Raw genomic sequence first — 19,066 nt, 5'->3', positions numbered from 1 at the left:
CTTCAGGGTGAGGGGTGCCCCAGAACAGATGCAAGGATGGCTTCCCCCACTACTTGCTGTGTGTACCTCACATTCAGCATCCTGTTCAATTATGCCAGGTAGGAATATCTAAGGTAGCTTTGCCTCCCACATCTTGTACACCTCCTACCACCATGCTGCAAGAGAGCAGTGAGGGGTCCAAATGAATGTAGGAGACTGGAGGGAGAAGGAGGAGGTATTGAAGCTAAAATAGTCCTCAGAAATGCCCACTAGGATGCAGGAGCTGTGAGAGTGTCCCACACAGACTAAATGCCCATATTTTATAGCTTGCCAGTGGGCCTGAACCTCACCAAGCCAGACTCTCACACTCCAGTTTGTCCTTCCCTTGCACGTAGCTGTAAATGCTAAAGGACAATAAAATCTTGAAGTTGAAATAAATTTCAGCTTGTGTAAGAAAAGCAAACAAACTCCCCCAGGCTACCTAGAGAACCCTGCTCTAGTTATATTATTGAAACAACCACTTTATTATATAAAGGGCACATGTGTACTCTCCCCTTAGAGCTATTGCCATGCATCTGCAAAGGGTGATGAAGAAGAGGGTGAAGGCATTCCCAGTGAGGTAAACCTGTCCTAGCAGGAGCCAAGGGCTGGGGAAATGAGGCTGGTCCTGCTGTGGTGGTGAGACTCAGCTTGACCAAGGTTTTCAGAGACAAAGGGCTTTATCTGGAAGGCTTCATCCTAAGAGCATGCTCAAGCCTTCCACATGGTACAGGAGGATGGAGACCTTTCCCTGGAGAAGTCCTTTGAGCTCCATGCCCCCAACCTATGGCTTTCCCATGGGTAAGAGAAAGGCAAACTCCGTGTGGGGATGACTGAGATGTTGGGAAATCAAGCGGAATTGCTTGTTGGTGAATGCCCTCCAAAAGCAGGAGCCTTCACAAGCTTTGCTGTTTTGTCTTGAGGACTAGACATCTAGAAATGGTTGTGCTCTGGGGTAACTGAGTTCCCTGTGGGAGAACTGCATTCCTCTAATTAGGATTTGGGGTTCTTTAGCTGCTGCATTTTGCATGCAATATAATAATTAGACATGTTCCCTGGGCCTAGAAACTTATCTTGATGCAGAATGTGCTTCTGCAGCATTTGAGAATTTCTGGTCAGGGAGAACTGAAAAACAGCATTAAGATTCAAGCTCATGCTTGTGACAGCCACCCGAGCAAGGTACTTTTGAGATAAGACTGTGGTTTTGCCCTTAAATTACTTCATTTTTGCCTACAGGTGTTGTGGCACTCAATTTCAAAATACTGCTCTGATGTAAGGCAGCTACGGCAAGCAAACACATCAGCGGGAGATGAAATTAATATGACATTCATAGCTCCACAACCTCTTGTCATCCTCTACTGAAGTTACACAGGTGTTCCCATGCATTTCTTCACATTTCCTCTCTGTGCCAGGCTTTGAAATTAAAACCAGCCAAGAAGCAAGCTATCTTGTAGGCACATGCATTTTGGCTTGTGCAATAAGGGAGGCAGCACCAGGGATGGCTTCTGCACACCTGGGACCTCTGTAAGCTGATGTTTGCCACCACTCTTTGCGTCAGCACATAAGCAAACAGCCATCAATGGTAGGGTACTTGGCTGCACAGAGACCTTCTCCAGCACCTGGCACCACCACATCCTGCAGGGCAGGTCTGGTCTCACACCACCAATCCAAATAAATCCTCCCCAGACCATCTTTCATCCTCAGTGCTGCTTTCTAATCACATCTGTAACACTCCCAGTGTTTGGGCCACTGGCATATGGGGCCACCAGGTGCACGTGTGGTTTTCATTGAGAGCTCACGTGCCCATATGCATGCATGCACATATGCACATACATACACATACACAACTGCAAAGCTGGGAAAGAGAGGCTGGAGACGCAGTGCCTTACCCCAAATGCAACTAACACACAGTAACTGCACAGCATCTGGGGCTGCTGGCGTTATTTTCTTGTTGCTTTTTTTTGTTGTTGTTCCAGGTCCATGTGTCCCACATGGTGTCCCACATTTACACCTCAGTGGGCTGAGAGATACCGTTGCCATCTGTCTTTATTTTTCTAACCCCTCTGTTTGGACTCCACAGTGTGGAGACTACTGGGAACATACAATGCATGCTGCCAATTTCACTATCTTTTTCCTCTACGAGCATCCATGTAACACATCACCCCGCTCTTCACATGGGATGAAATACTGGCATTTTATCAATTCTTTGGCTAAAAGCTGTGCTCAGCACATTGCTCTCTGAAGGCAAAATACAGGATATGACCAGAAGGGCTCTATTACTGCCCTTTAAAGCTGTCCTTGAAAAGGTTTTTATTTGTCTAGCTTTAGGTTTAAAGTCAGGTGCATCAGATGCTCCACATCCTCTGCAACCTCTGTGGTTATTATCAGAGCCAGACAATGACTGGATCCTCAAAAATCCCTCTCTGCTACCCACCCCACTCAATGAAAACAGTGTGTTTCTATAGGAGCTGCAGCACCTTTCCTTGCTGGAGTCACAGGGATCACCACAGCCACAGCTTCTTTTGATGATATGGGGGTTGTGGAGAAAAACAGACAGCAAAGAGAACTGGAGCAGACAAGAGTGTCTCTGCCAGGCAATAGGCACTGGGATAAAACAACAAGCGGCATTTTGAGTAATACTGTTTTGAAACACAGGAATGGATGCTGCAAGGCCAAAATGGTTTAAATTTTGTGGAGAGATTCTCTTTTTCTTTAGGCAAGAATAGAAAGCCGGATTAGACGCAGGGGAAGCGAAAGGATTAACCTGCAGCATGACGAGTTAATCAGAGGCAAGAGCAGTGACTTTAGCAAAACAGCAGAGTCAAAATACATGCTCAACAGAGCCTGGCCCACTCCTGTAAGAAGACACTTCTGAAGTCTTTTATATTTGGCAGGGTTCATCACCTTGGAGGTGGTTGTAGCAATACTCCAGAAGCTTCTGGATAACCAGATGCCCAGGACAGGCATGCTAGCAGGCAGCAGGAGGCCTGGAGGGATGGCTGTGACTGCTTTTCCCACTTGGCTCAACGATAAACTTGCTGATAAGCAAAGTTTTAGGCCACTGAAAATGTTTTTTTTTTTAGAGGCAAAGCCTGAGAGCCTTAATAATAGCTCCAACTTAATTACACAACTTGCAGGTGAGACTTTAAAAGCTCTGAAAGGAGACTTAGCTGCATTGGCATCATTTAATAAAATGTTTTGAGTGTTTTGAAAGTGTCCATGTTAATCAGATTTATTAATTTGTCTGTCCAGGTTTTGGCTGGGATAGAGTTAATTGTCTTCCCAGTAGCTGCTATGGTGCTATGTTCTGGATTTAGGATAAGAACTACAACACATCCATCTTTTAGCTGCTGCAGAGACAAGCGCTTGTACAGAGACAAGGCTTTCAGCTCCTGGTGCTACCGTGCCAGTGAGAAGACTGGGGGTGCGCCAGGAGCTGGGAGGGGATGCAGCTGGGACAGCTGGCACACACTGACCCCTGGGATGTCCCATAGATGACCCTAGGGGCTCATGCTCAGCAATAAAACTAGGGTGGCTGTCCCTCTGAGAATGGCTGGGCATTGGTCAGCAGGTGGTGAGCAATTGCATTGTGCATCACTTGTTTTAATATGTATATATTTATTTATTTTTCTTTATATTTTTTTCTTCCTTATCAAATGGTCCTTATCTCATCCCAGGAATTCTTGCACTTTTCAGTTTTCTCCCCCATCCCACTTTATGGTGTTGGAGCGAGCAAACGACTGTGTGGTGTTTCGCTGTCTGCCAGGTTAAACCACATCACTGGCTAAAAAGGCAATCTGAAGCTGCATCAAGGTGAAAATAATGTTAGGCCGACAAAGTGTCCATTTGGACCACTTGCAAAACCAAAGCTGGAGTGTGGATGCAGTGTGCATTGGCCTGGTTGAAAGGTGGCTTGTGTGTGAACTTCCTGGGCTGTGGATTTCTCACTATGGGAGGAAGAGAAGCATCAAAATGGTGACCTCTGTGTGCCCCTGAGAGAGTTGTTAATAGGTAGTGCCAGAACTGTTAGCTTGGAAAGCTTCAGTTCATTCTCCTGCTGAGCTTGTGATAGAAGTAAAGCCAGAAAGACAAAAAACTTTATGAGAGCACAATGAAGGCTGCAGGCAGCGTGCTCAGAGGCAGGGTGAAATTAAACCTCAACAGAGGACCACACTGTGGTTCTTCACAAAAGGTAGGCCTGTAACGCTACCTTGTCTGATGGGAGATGGTACACTGAATAAAATGGATATACATGCTCATAATGCTCTATTTTTTTCCTCCTGTTGCTTTCATTTCATCTACTTTGCAAGAAATATTAAGCTTAAAACATGCCTTTGGTCATTTTATCACTGTGAAAGAAAGACGGACAAGCTCTGAATAAGGACAGGTAGGTGGCAACAACAGATACAGGTAAGGATATAACCAGTATTTTTAGCAGAAAAATAAGAATGAAGCAAAGATCAGCAGCAAAGAAAAGTGCCATTAAGGGTAGGCTCTGAGCAATGAGACAGAAATGTCCAAAGAGCCAGTAGTACTCTAAAGAAGCCAATGACCATATAAATGACCATATAAATGTTAGTACTGATTAGACCTTACCCGTTGCAGACGTCATTCCCAATTGTAGCATAGATAACTATGGCTGGATTGTCCAATAGCTGGTTTCTGGCCAAGCTGAAAGATAAATCAGCAGCATATTAACGGGCAAATATATTCTCAATGTCTGAATCACACACCATGTGCATTGGAAGTAGCTTGTTCAATTTTGGCCAATGCTCAGATGACTATGCTTCTAGGCTATTTTTTTTTCCTATAATTTTGTATTTTAATCCATATTCTTACATATTATTTTTTCCCTTGTCCCTCTTACCCCCTCATGGACTTGTCTTTTTCACTGTTTTTCTTGCTGGATTTCTAGCTTTGCAGTATTCAGAAGCCAAATCAAGCAGCTCCATTTCAGGGCAAAGCTATAAATCAAGTTGGGAGGTTTTTAGTTAGAGTTGGGAGAAGAAGACTATGTGGGGCTGACAACTAAGTTTATGTGTAGGATTGGGCTCAAGATCAAATCAGGATGTGGCTTGCAGTTCAGAAATGAAGGATTCATTAATACTTTCTCTGCAGTAGAGAACTATAAATCTCAGGATGTGAACTACATCAGCATGGAGAAGACTAAGTTAAATGCAACCATCCCACGGCTGACCCAAATTATTCTGAAAAGCAGAGCTGCTGCCTCTCCCTATCTGGTAGCTACTCAATCATACCCATATGGAGACAACACAGCAGGCCTGCCCGTGTCTATCCACATTGCTGGGGAGTCAGGGAGACCCCCCCAAAAAAAAACAAATTTAAAGAAAGACTTAGCCTCTTCCCTAAAATCACTGGAAATACTACATTGTCTTAGAGTCAAGGCCCTGGGGATGGTGAGACCCACATCCAAAAACAGTTTTTCTTCTGTTAATGAATGTTGATACCAGAGAAGAGACCAACAGTACTTAGGGCAGAGTGGCCAAGTGAAGCTCTGCTTCTTGAGACAATTCTGGATAACACATTCATTACAGGGCTCTGCTTCTTCCATTTGAGGGTGTAGGACCCCAGACACAGTTCTGTACCTGCAGTCAGTCTTCAAATCCCATCAAACACTCACCTTTTCATTAAATTGAGGAGATTTCTTGAAGAACCACCTGATCACATGCAGTGGGAATAAGAGGAATAGTACAACACTGTTACAGTGGCAAACAAAATGAAAAGCAAAACCCAATTTCATTGCACATTTCTAAGAATGTAGGAGTATTTTATTTTATTTTATTTTATTTTATTTTATTAAATAAAAATTGAGCAACAGGTAATCTCTAACTTTTTTGGGTGCCAGCATTAGGAAGTGAAGCCAAATCCAGTGACCTGCTGCCTCTCACATGAGTTCCACGTATCAGACTGTAGAAAATCAAATACTTTTACGTGCTGAGTTGTTTGGATCTGGCTTTTAATCCAGATCTGGCAGCTTCTTCCCATCTGTTGAACACAGTAGTCTCTTGTAAACCAGCCAACCTGACTTGTCAACAGTCAATCTACTTTTAACTTTCCCTATAAATTGCAAAAGGAACTTTTCTCACTCCTCTAAGAGAGTAAGTGTCTCACAACTATGTCACGTTGGGAGTGATTCAAGCCCTAAACATAGGCACCAAGTGCCATTTTTGACATCTCAGAGTATCCAGGACACCTGCAGGAGGGATGACAGATACAACACAGGATGCGTTAGAGATTGTGCACTTCTGGAGAGACAGCTGGAGGTGGGAAAGATACTGTAAAGCATCTTAAATGGCACTATACACCAACATTGGGGTGTCTGTATTGCTCTTGCCACCAGTGGCAGACTTACAAAAAATAGTATTTGGCCAGCTGCAGCCCTCCGGATTATTTACATTTAAATAGAAATTCACCCAAATGGTTGGATGCAAATCTCTCCTCCTCCAGGAAAAGAACTAGCTAAACCTAAGCATCTGTGAATATCGATCGTGTTTCATTTATGTCTTGAATCAGAAAAGCATTTCTTAATCAGGAAAGCTTTTATGCGTAAAATTTACTAGTGGGACTTTGAAGGCTGTGCATAAACATCCCAGCAATACACAGCATGCAAATCAAACTCCATCACCTGCAGTGCAGGAGTGACAGCAAAGAAGCAGACAGAAAAGAAATAATGCTTTGTTCAAGATTAGACCAAGACTATGACTGCAAGCAGCTCACCCCACAGCAGCATACAGAAACACAAACTTCAGGCGCAGGCCTTACGCTCTGTACTTGTTTCTATTTTGCAGTATCTTCATTCTCTATCCTCTTTTCTCACTCATTCTCTTCTTGTTTTACACCCCTGTTCTCTGCTCAGCTCCACTCTGGTCTCTCTCCTCCTCTTTTCTGCATTGTGCCTTGAAGCTTGCTTTGAGGAGCAAATCCTGTCCCCCCGCAGCTCTTATGGGGAACGTTGTGGGCAGAACATCATTAAATCTCCGCCAGATTGGTGTCGGGAAAAGATCTAAGAGATAAACCCCTGAGGTAGCAATAATACACTTTGCATTTTAATAGTGGTGCCTTTGTTACTATCGCTGACAGTGATGCCAACTGCATATATCAAGGAATCCTTTATGTTTTAAATAATCCAGATCTTCCAAGCTAAAAATGAACGTATCTCTCTGTTGCCTCTCTCTTGAGGGCTGCTACTCCATACAAAATCCAGTCCTCCTGTTGAGAAACTCTTTTCAGCTGAATAAGAGCCCCACACAGTCCTTAGAAAATATGGCTTGGAACAGAACCACTGCTAGCTGATTTTTTTTTCCGTTTAATATCCTTTTTTCAGATCAAATTCAGCATCCCTTTGTTAAGCCACTCTGCTGCATGACTCCCTGGACTGAGGCTGCAGTGCTAGCACAAATAAATTAATCAGGATCTCTGGAAATTAGATGCATTTACAAAAGGTAAGAGGCTCTTCTTGGGTAGGTATTACCTCCACAAGCGTAGGTAGTTATGAGCATCTCAGTGGAAAGCATTGGCACAGCTATAAAGCAAGTCAAAGGATAAAGAAAATGAAGAGCTTTCTTAGAGAAGTGTTTTAATGGGTAAATTGAGTCATCAAGGAAGTGCTTATGATCCAGGATGTAATTTCTGATGAACAAATTCAAGAGAGAAAGAAGAGACCATGCAGAGTAAGTATTTGAAGTTCAGCTACCTTTGCACTGTGGAATGTCCCCCACCTCCTCCTGGACCTCTCCTGCCCCCCTCTCTGTTGCTTTTCAAACTTCTTCGGACCAGTGGCTTTTATTAGTTTTGGTGAGGAATCAGGGATGGTTTTACTTCCTCTTGTGAATAAACCCAAATTTCATGAGCCTTGAAATATTTCTGAGGTGTGCAGAGCTGCTGACAAGGAGCAGTGCTGGCCTGCACAGATGTGACTGGGTCCAGATAGCACCAAAACTGCTGCGTGGGTGCGAAGGGCTCCTTGCTTACTAATCTTTAGATCCTACCTGCCGTGAAAGCAATTGGAAATGCAAAGATACAAAGAAAAAAGTCTCCAGTTTTCCCCAGATGAACTCTGGTCTGACTAGAATTTCCAAAATTCTAAAATTTTGGAAAATTCTAAAATTCCAAAACAGCAGAAATTATATATTATATGTTATATATGATATATATATGTATATATCATATATATTTATATTATTTCTTAATTGGTTTTGAAGCCACAATGAGCTATCTGGTTCTTGATTGCTCAATGAGCTATGGCATGTATTAACAAGGTTTAATTTTTTCTGGTCAAGGACAAGAATCCCAAAGAGACAGATCAGCCTATGAGTGGCAAAGAAGTATACAATATACCCACATTCTGAAATAATGTATGGTATCCATATATCTCAAGAAAACCATAGACGATAATTATAAAATTGTTCTGTAATTATTTAGAAATTCATAAGGTATTCACTTTCTCCATATTTACTTCTTCTTCTTCTTCTTCTTCTTCTTCTTCTTCTTCTTCTTCTTCTTCTTCTTCTTCTTCTTCTTCTTCTTCTTCTTCTTCTTCTTCTTCTTCTTCTTCTTCTTCTTCTTCTTCTTATTTTAATATTCTAGCAACTGATTTTACTGTCAGGATGCTTCTTGATAGAAGCAAGGGGTTTTCAGCAGGTGATGGAGGACATTCAGAAGAACTTTTAAATCCCACACCTGATCATTCATATCCGTCCCTCACACCTTGGGATCTCTCTCAGTCAGCCAAAAACCAGAAATAACACATGGTCTGCAAGCCTGTGTGAAGATGCCAGGAGGCAAGACAATTAAACCATGCTGAAAACAATGAACAAGTAAATTCAAATGTTGATGGAGAATGTTGATTAGGAATGTGAGCTGCTTGCTGTGCATCCACAGCCCCCCTGCTGGCCCCCAGCTCCAGCACCTCTCCCTTTGCATCTCTTTGAGGAAGAAGTATTTTTGGAGGAAAATCCAGCTCTCCCATCTGTGGCTATGTCAGGCTGGTGGTCAGCTTTTAGCTTCACTGACACCGACAGTGCCCGTTTAAATCCTCCCATTCTGGGAAACAAGGCAAGAAATTTGAACCTTTACAGCACTGTGTCAATGTGATGATTAAGATAAGATACTGAGGGAAGATACGCTGGGATTTTTCTATCACTTGTAATTTTCTTCAGACTCTTTTGCCGTGACACAGACTCACCTCCTTTTATATCCTGCAGATGTCTGCAGTGAAAGTGTGAGAGAGAGGCATGTAAAAAGGAATGGTGCATACAATAAGACCCCTCTCCCCCACGCCCCCAATTTTTTGTTTTGTTTTGTTTTAAGTGTAAGGGGGAATTGGGAAGAAGGGAAAGCACATCTCCTATTAAATTAAAGAGAACAGAACAGGGTGATAGGGTATCAGGCACTGAGGTTAACTGCCTATAGATGATAAGAACTGTTGACCTCATCTTTTTCGGCCTTTTGTTATCCCCTCACCAGAAGGGATAGATACCTGAGGGACTGTGGTCACAGAAGCCACCAACCCCAGTGCCCTGTGTCTGACAGACGAGGTGAGAAGTACCCATAGCCATCCAAAATATCAAAGACATTGACATATATTAGTGCAAAAAGACAGCAAGTCAGAAATACACGTGCCTCGGGAAGGAGGAAGGTGTATGGAGGCATTGCAGTGGCCTAGGTGCTGGCACCCGAGGGGAACTCTGATAACTCTGATGAAAAAGCCCAACTGAGCCTGCAAGGGATCCTTGCACAATACTACCTGCTTGGACAACATCTTCAGCGCTGTGAGATATCTGGCTCATGGAGCTGGGGGTCAGGGCAGACCCCTTCTGATCCTAAATCTGGCAGAAAACCTAATGCCCAGCATTTAACACATTTCAATATAACACTAGAAACTAGTGCAACTGTACTCCTCACTTGTGGCCAACATGACTCATCACTGTTGAGGAAACATATCCCAGAAACTCAAACTATCTGCCTAAGGAGATTAAATTTTCCCTAACTTTTGCAGCCTGTTTTCTGAAGAATTAAAATTAAATACATGCAAACACAATGTGGTAATCACAGAATGATCAAGTATCTTTTAAACCAACTGTTGGGGACATCACTTAATCCGACACACAACAGTTAACATCATAAACCTTAATTTCAAAGGGAGATTACTCTCATCCCTTCATGCAACCACTTTGGCAGATTTAATCAAACTCTGTCTTGAAACAGCTCTGGGCTTCTTTTTACCCCTGGGCTTCTTTTTACCCCTGGGCTTCTTTTTATTTCCGGGTAGATTAGGCCTTCTGCGTATAACCTTGCCAACACAGAATGCTATTTTATAGGAAGATGTTAAGCCAGCCTCGCAAAATTAATTATTGACAAAACAGTGCTAAGGTTTGTCCTCATTTACCTTTGTGTCCTTGATTACTTCTTCAAAATCTGGTTTACGTGCACACAAAGCTGCCTGCACCACTGACTGCTGCAGTTTTGCAGAAGGATGATGGTTTTTCAACAAAGGCCTTGCAGGACATCACAGACATCCTTGCTGTGAGGCTCCAGACAGTTTCGTGCCTGCTGTGCTTGCTGGTGTGACAGTCCTGTGAGCCTCCCTGTGTTACCGTGGGGTACAGCATAGGACCCCCAGCATCCCCAATGGGGGTGCAGAGAAGGGGTGTGCAAGGAAGAAGGCACCATGCCATAGCCTCCAGAGGAGATGGGGTCAGGCCTCTTAGCTCTGTCACTACCGGCAACACCCCTCACATTCCCCATTTTGGTCACCGGGGAAAAAAATAACTAGAGTTACAGTGGGGTACACTGATCTTTAGTTCAGTGGAAGTCCTTAGTAAAAGCACAGATAAAAGCAACCAAGGAAGGATGCTGAGTTAAATAAGTGATGGTCACTACTTTTTCCACAAGGCATGCATGCAATTTGGAAAGGTTTTCTCTTTGTTTCTGGAAGACGTTCATTAAGGCCACATCAAATTGTGGGACTTATAAGATTAAAAAAAAAAAAAAAGTGAAATATGTTAACTTACCATTTTGGGAAATGTTCTGTAAGTCTCTGTGATTACAGCGATTTCTCCTGCGTAAACGTAGATATAGAGAGTCTGTCCAGCCTCTGAAATAAATTGAGAAAACGCAAGCCACTAAACTTTTATGATGTGGATGAAAACAAGTCCAATGTTTAAAAAGTTTGTTCTTGTCTCTGAACAACACTGTGCACCAGTTATGCATATACTTCCATTTTACATTTTCTCTTTTTTTTTTTTTTGAGGTCATAAAATTATTTCATTTTGAATAACACTGCCTAAAATGGAAGCCCCAACATTCTCTGAGAAACTATAAATGGTTGGAGAGTTTTGTTTGGATTGTTCATCCTGGATGCTTTCACCCTAATCTTTCAGGCTAGGTGTTTAAGAACCTTTTTCTTATACATCATTTATCAAAACAATCCTGTTGATTGCTCACTAATTGACTTTTCAATTGGCTGTTGTGGAAGAAGAAATAAAGAAGAAGAAATATTGTCAGGGCATTCATTTCCCAGTGCCATAAATCGTGGGTGGATTGATCAGAAGACAGGTTAAATTTGATTTTGATTAGTTTTCTCCATTACTTTGCACTGTCAAGAAAAATTAAAATGCAATGAAAAGGATAACAGCACACAGGGAAGCTGATGGGAAGGCCACACTCCGAGTCCCAAGTACCTGGCCATGGCTATTGGAGCTGTTGATCTTGTGTTTGAACTTAGGCACCGAAGAAATCAGATAACTGAAATGGCTCAAGAACAGCCAACTTTGGCTAATGCAGAGGAACATGACAATGATAAGTTTTGAAACCAGCAATAAAAAGTAACTACCTACATAGAAACATATGATAAGACTAACTAGTAAGCAAGCAGTAGGCTATGCAAGGAATGTGGGAGGTCTTTGTCTTTCAGCATAGCAGGCAGGGTGATGAGGAGAAGCAAACAAAACTTCTTGGTCAGAGCATACACTTCTTAGCTAATCCGTGGCATCCCTCTTCACTGACTTTTGGGGAAAGGATGGGCACAGCCTGCATCAGTCTGCATCTCTGTTTCTGCAGGCTCGGTGTAAATGGGAGCCTTCTGCAAGTTGTCCTCTCCCACAGCACATTGCCTACCGGTCTCCTCTAGACTTCATCTTTGTGCTGTGAGATTTTGAGCTGCTTCTCTTTAAAATGCAAAAAACTCCCAAGCAGTTTTCCTTTATTTTCTTCCAGGCATGGAAGAGTTTAAAAAAGAGATCAAAAAATCAGCACTGGTCCAAAGACAGCTGGCAATGCCATGGTCAGCACTAAGCTCCTGTCACTTAACAACTTCAGATCCTTTGCAGCCCAGTTAAGTACTGTCTATAGAGCAGCTGGATATTGTAATTGATCTGTAAAGGCTGATTTTGTTGCTATCTCTGAGTGAGGAGCCTGCACAGATCTTCTCCGTTTGGCTTGCCAGGTAGTATACAACTTTAAAACACACACCCTGTGAATGTAACTGCGGCTGGGAGTCCAGTTTATGCACAAGCAGAAAAGAGCAAGCAGAAAGAACAAGTGTATGGTGCAGCAGATATCTTTCCTGGAAGACAGCATGCTGTGCCAATTTTTTAGTTCTGTTGGTAAAGGGCCTCTGTAGACTTGCCTCATGCTTTGTTTGGCATTTCACTGTATTCATGACCTGTCCTAGACACATCAAATAAAAAATACCTAGAACCCAGGCCAGACCAGGCACTTTTGAGGTACTGTACCCTTTAGATCTGGCAGGAGGCATGGGCCTCTTAATACTAGCCAAAAAGATGACTGAAAAATACTTTTTTTTTTCCTTTTACTTCACAGTTCAAAATGCCAACATTTCAAGGTGTTTTCTTTATGTTTGTTTTATTTTCCTTACCTTCTGGCTGAGACTTAGACTTTTTTTCTCTCCATCTATTCCAGTAGTCTTCCCCATCCACATGAAGCAATTCAACAAGGTAAATCAAGTCACATACTTTTCCCTTATTCTTTTGCAACTTCCCTCTCAATGTGAAAAAAATAAAACAAAACAAAACAAAAGAACGGGGAAGAAAGATCACCTTTCCCCCCAAAAGGAACACCATCAAAATAACCTCAGGTTATCATTTATTCTACTGTTTCAACACCAGAAAGGAAACAGGACGAAAAGGAGAGGAAAAAAATAAAAAAAAATTAAAAAAGGCAAATGCTGATTTTGTTAGTTTCAGCAATGCTTATTTCTCCCTGCCCCAGAAGTTTGAGATATTTTTTTTTACTATTTTTTTTTCTTTCTTCTTCCTTCTAAGGACAGAGTAATGTCCATATATTTCAGATTTTTAAAATATGGCTAGATTACCTTGATTTCAGAAATCAAGCTGACTGGTGTTTTTTGTCTTTCCTTCCAAGCAGCATTAGTCTCACAATGTTTTGAGGGCCTTCAGACTTGTTACAGCTCACCCTCCCCATCCATTAGCTTACCCAATGGTAGAGTTCAGGAACCCAGTGATCTCTGAGAACTGGGGCCAGTCAAGCTCGTCAGTGAAAGCCATGGGGAGGTTAGCAAATGATTTCTGAAAGAGAAAATTTTAAATCAGCCTGGTTTCATATTCACAGCCCCAAACCAACAATTGTAACAATAGGTATAGTGGTAATTATTTATGCACGTACTTAAGAAGTTGAGTCTTGCATGACAGGCATACCTGGGGCACACAGAGGTGGCTGAATTGCATCTATTGGCACCCTTTGATTTTGGAGGGGTCCAAAACTCCCCCTCAGGTGTAGCACATGCTGCAGGTGCACACTGTCAAGACAGCAGCTCTTTGCTGCAGCACTGCCCTGCCCAAAGGTGGGTCCACCTGGACACAGGAAGAGTAGACAGCACGGTGTCCCCAGCCTCTACTGCAGATGGAGGGGAAGGCATGGATGATGCTGAATTCAGTCCAAACTCCCTTGCTCTCTCCAACATCATAAACCATGAGCATCCAGCTCTTAAAAACCTCTAATTGGTCCTTACTGCAAATGTCCTCTTTTCCTGCTTTTGCTCTTTTGCTGGTATTACTCCCTAATGCTTTTTTTTTTTTTTTTTTTTTTTTTTTTTTTTGGTATTTATTTTAAGTGACTGCCCCTGCAAAAGCCTCAATGCAGATGCAAGCTCGGCTGCACATTCGAAACACTGTGCCCAGTTCATCTCCACTTTGATTTGTGAAAGTGCCAAAACTGGTGAAAGGCGAGAAAAATGGCCTCAAGAAATTGTGTTGCTGCACAAGGACAAGAACATGGAGTAAATTTGCAGCTTCTCCTAGTCTGGACTAGGCTCACAAAGACAAATGCATAAATCCAGTGTACTCGAACTGAAAAACTGTTGATGAAAAAGGTAATAACCAAAAGAAGGTCAACACATAAAATAAGAGAAATTACAGGCTGGTTTAATCGCTGTAATTCATTAGCTTCATTTTCTTTTAAATCCATTGTAGGGTTTCCTTAAACCCGCACTGCTATCAACAGCAAGCAGGTTGGAATTCTTCCTCCAAGAGGGTCAGAGGTAACTGAGAACTAAATCCTGGTGTCCCCAAAAAGTCCTCATTCTCACAAAATTATCATTTATGTGAGCAGGAGTTTAGCTTGAGTATATGGCTACAGGCTTTGTATGTAAGAGGCTGGAGGAAGATGGTGGGAAAGGGGAGGAGAGAAAACAAGGGGGGAGAGAAGGGACGAGGGGGGATGAAATCCTAAAGCTGAGCTCTGAGAAGCCTGATGCAAGCAGATGCCAGTGTAAAGCATGTAACAGCGTATTTGACCTACTTACGGTAGATCTGCATTAGTTACCAGGGTGAAAATGGGTCTGGTTTAATATATTTCAGTTGATTCTCTCTCATATATATGTGCATGTCCTTAGCTGTATCTGTATATGCGCACACACACATACACATATATGTACACACACATACATACATATTTTAAAGACTGGAGGGAACTTCCAAACCTGCCTTCTTCAAATGTGATAGCTTTGTGTACAAACAGGCCCTTAATCGAAAGGCTAAGCAGAAATGGAGGGGTACAGCACTGCCATTTGGCCATTTGGAGTATTTGCATTATTTAAAGGCAACTGAAACATTGAAATAAGTGACTTAACATAGAGAACAAGCTGTAGATACTGTCTCTTACCAGTCACAGAATGTCAGCATGCATGTGTATACAGAGAGACCAAAAGAGATTAAATATTTTTTTTTAATCAAATCCTTCTATGACCAAGCCTCTCACTATTTCCATTAGCACTCCACGATAATGTTTTCCTTGGACAAGGCCCACAGTAATTTTCAATTTATTTTTTTTTTCTTTCTCCTGCAAACTTAGCTTAAATATGAATTAGCCAGAATCTAGCTGAGTTGCAAATGGCTTTGAAAAGAAACGTTTGAGCCCAGAATTATAGCTGCATTTGAAAACTGTATGTACGTTTGGCATTGACACTGCTCCAGCAAAGCACTTAAAGCCAGACTTTTCAAGATATTTCAGAACTGAAACGTGAAGATGAGTATTTAATGGAAATTTAACAAGAATGCTAGACCATGAACTCACTGGGTTTCAATTTGGAAAGCACAGTCTAACAGACTGCATTTTGCTTAATCTCAGATGCAAATGTGACCCACACTAGAGATTGTTCCATGCTGACTTTTAGTTCAAAACTTCTGAGCACAGCCTTGTTTAAATACCATTCTTTAGGCTATTCTGGCTGAGAAACCATGTTTCAGCCTACGTGTCATATTTCAGCAGAGAATGATTAGAAAGTTTTTCCAACCTAGCTTCAAATGCTGTATTTTAGTCTCAAATGCTCCAGACGGGTCTCACTTTGAAGGAAACTTCTCACCTCCTAGATGTGTCCCAGCTTGAAATACATCTCCCCAAACCCTCCTGCTTCTCTTGCACCAGGCAGCCAAAGCCATGGCTGATGCTAAAGGCGTGCACCAAGCTGTGCTGGACAATGTTATCTTAAATGGAAGACTGCTCAGTGCTGCCACACCAAGAGGTTTTTAAAATACAGCCTAAAAAGGACCCTGGAAATGTAACGCTCATATGAGCCTTTAGAAATGGCAGTTGCAGAAATTATGAATGTGCTGAAGTAACCCTTAAATTGAAGGAGAATTAGGTGTTTGTTTTTATAGTGTTTTTAATGATGTTCAAAATCTCTTTATAGCATTCAGTAGCTCAGATAGTATTCTACGTATAAAAATAAGCAGACCTTAGAGCTTGTGAGGAGAGAGCATCCTATCTTTTTATAAACCACGTATTGCATTTATACTTTCTCTGTAAAGTTGCAAGGGATATAAATGTGGAATTAGTAAAATTTCCTTATTTCCTCCTTATTTCCTCCAATATACAGCATCTTAGTCATCACAGTGCTAGTTGGGAGAAACTTGCCTGCAAATCACTGGATTTAGAAAAAAGCTAGAGAACGCTTTTAAAAAGATTTTCACAGATCAAATTGCTGTAATTTCTAACAGGGGGAGGGAGGGAAAAGAATTCAAAGAGATAAGTGATCAGGATATCCTGAACTCACTTTTAACTCACTTGTAAAGAAATTATGGTGGGATTTTTTATTTTTCATGGGAAATATATAGTATGAACCATTATTTAAATGAAACCTGGAAATCTTTTGAGTTTGTGGGCAAGTAGACATTTTGTGGATATAGTGGATTACAGATATATGTGGGAATTATTTTTCTCTTTATTTAGCATGAAATAGAGATCCAAGAGTGTTTAAATGCATCTTCCTAGAAAGGGTATCTCCAGCACATTTATAAATGTATTGCTTTTATCTCCAGATAAAATGATCTCTAAAATGAGATTTAAATGTAAGCTCATATCCCAGACGAACAACAGAAAAATGCTGCATTTAGTAGCTATTTGGAAGTCAATTGTAAGCAGATGGACAGAGCAGCAGGAGTGCAATATCTATTGCTAGACACACTAGTGTTATTAACATTAGCTTTCCACAAAAACCATCATCCACAGACAAAACCAACAGTATATCTTCTGCTTTGTTAAACCTCATAAAAAGCATGTCTACTGCATTAGTCTTTATTTTAAGTGTCACAATTTTCACGTCAAAGGAATGAGCATTCAGCTCAATTCTTGCTGAACTTTTCTACAGGAGAAAGGGCTGGTAAACCCAAGACCAGTTGACAAGAAGGAAGCTAAAATAAGGGTGACTCAGCCCCTTCTTACATCTGAGTAACTCCCGCCCTGTAATTGTGCAATGACTATTTGGGGATTTAATGGTGTTATGGGAGGTTGAGGACAGAGCCATGTGCTCTGCTGCTTCCACAGGAGCATGCAGGCAGGTATCCTCAGTGATGGTCCTAAGGTTATTTTCTCAGTGTTGCTGCACCTCAGCCAGATACTCATAGGGTAGATTTTGAGACCTGACAGCACCATGTTGGTCAGAAACATTGCAACTGAGGTACCTGTGACTTCTCCTAAAGCTACACAGGGTAGTTTTTTTTTGTTGTTGTTGGCTCTAACTTTCAGATCTGGAGAAATAACATGTCTATCTGAGTATAGCTTTCAAAGATGTGTCCACCTTGTAATGAATACTCTCCACGGTGAGTAGAGTCTCCATATGCTTTTGGGACGAAGAAAGTACTCTAAGGGAGATGATAACTTTATTTGTGACTGGTTCCCACCTTGACAGAGAAATCCAAAGCCCAGTATAGAACAGCTTTCCATATAACAGCTTCCCAGCAGTGGTCTATGAGAATACAGAGCAGGGATCTGAATTCCAAAACTGTTCAGCACCAAATTAGGTGCCCATCTGGTCACTCCCCTGCTGATCAGCCAGTTACCCAAATGACGTCCTGAGCCCACTTCAGTGAGAAAATTTCTCTTTCGTATTCTTATTTTTCCCTTGTTCAACTTTGCTGCTCCTTTGCATGGTAGCATAATCAGGAGAAGCACCCATTTTGCAGAGCCTCTTAACTGAATTCTCAGCTTCTCTCTCATAAAATTATTTCCCCACCTAATTAGCTCTAAAGCAAGAATTAACAGCTGCTGCTGATGTGGTGCTGATTAACAAGAGGGCCTGCAGAATTGTTAAAGTGCAAATTTTACTTTACAGTTGTATATGTAAGCACTTGTATATGTGAACAAGTGTAAGGATAAATATGAAATATAAAAAACAGATAAATATACAGAAAATAAGTAACACAATATTAAATTTCATAAATTTGAATTAAGAGGCACACAAAGCTTTCCCTGGAACATGGTAAAATTCTTGGGGGGGAAAGCCTTATTCGGTATTCCATGCAGAGGGCTGAGATGCCATTGAAATGGAAATTAAAGCTTTGAACTGACTCTAGTATTGACCGTAGAGGAAGCCATCTGATCAACTAATTTTTCAATGTGTCTTATCAAAGAAATTTTGGCAGAATCAAAGTGAAGTATCTTGATCTTGATAGCACCAGTGAACAACAGGTAGATGAGGCTAACAAATTATCCTCATAGAGCCTGAACATCAGATTATTGCTGTGGTCCCAAACTGAGGATGGTTTCTCTGCAATTAGGACATAGACACTCCATGCTCTCTCTGGTCACAAAACCAGCCCTAGATGTACTCAGAAATTCCCCTCAAGGAAGACTTAGTACTGAGAAAAAATGGGTGCCTATTGACCATGAAAGGTGCACTTTGACTAGCTTCAAATCACACTGCTAGCTCTTGGCTTTTACAGGGATGGAAAACCATGACCTGCTGCTTTAACCCTTTCATTTTTCCATTTTTCAAATGGGAGACAATGAGAGAGAGAAGAGGGAAAGAGGATGACAGGAAGGAAGGGACACTTCTCATGCAGACATTTCTCTGCAAAGTGTTTGCATGCAACAGTACTCCCCACTTTCATTCTTCCCTTGCTTTGAAGAAATATCTGGAATAATTTTTCAAATGCTCAAAAATAACTGTTTTCTTTTTTAATTTTAATTTGTTAATTAAACCTACACATGAAGGACATTTGCCAACAGGATTTAACACGAGAAAGAAATATTGCACCTACAAGACCCCAGA

The 19,066-nt window shown here is 41.6% G+C and overlaps 1 protein-coding gene across 1 annotated transcript in view; it reads right to left on the bottom strand.

The window, feature by feature from the left end:
* Nucleotides 1-19,066, bottom strand: part of AOAH (acyloxyacyl hydrolase) — a 73,322-nt gene that overhangs the window by 15,133 nt on the left and 39,123 nt on the right. Inside the window, 4 exon segments of the mRNA XM_027451438.3 lie at nt 4,615-4,689; nt 5,660-5,696; nt 11,052-11,134; nt 13,495-13,586. Of these exon segments, the coding sequence (XP_027307239.2) occupies nt 4,615-4,689; nt 5,660-5,696; nt 11,052-11,134; nt 13,495-13,586 (287 nt within the window).

The sequence above is a fragment of the Anas platyrhynchos genome, chromosome 2 (assembly GCF_047663525.1).
Source record: "Anas platyrhynchos isolate ZD024472 breed Pekin duck chromosome 2, IASCAAS_PekinDuck_T2T, whole genome shotgun sequence".
NCBI lineage: Eukaryota > Metazoa > Chordata > Aves > Anseriformes > Anatidae > Anas > Anas platyrhynchos.
This window is presented reverse-complemented; position numbering and strand designations above follow the sequence as displayed.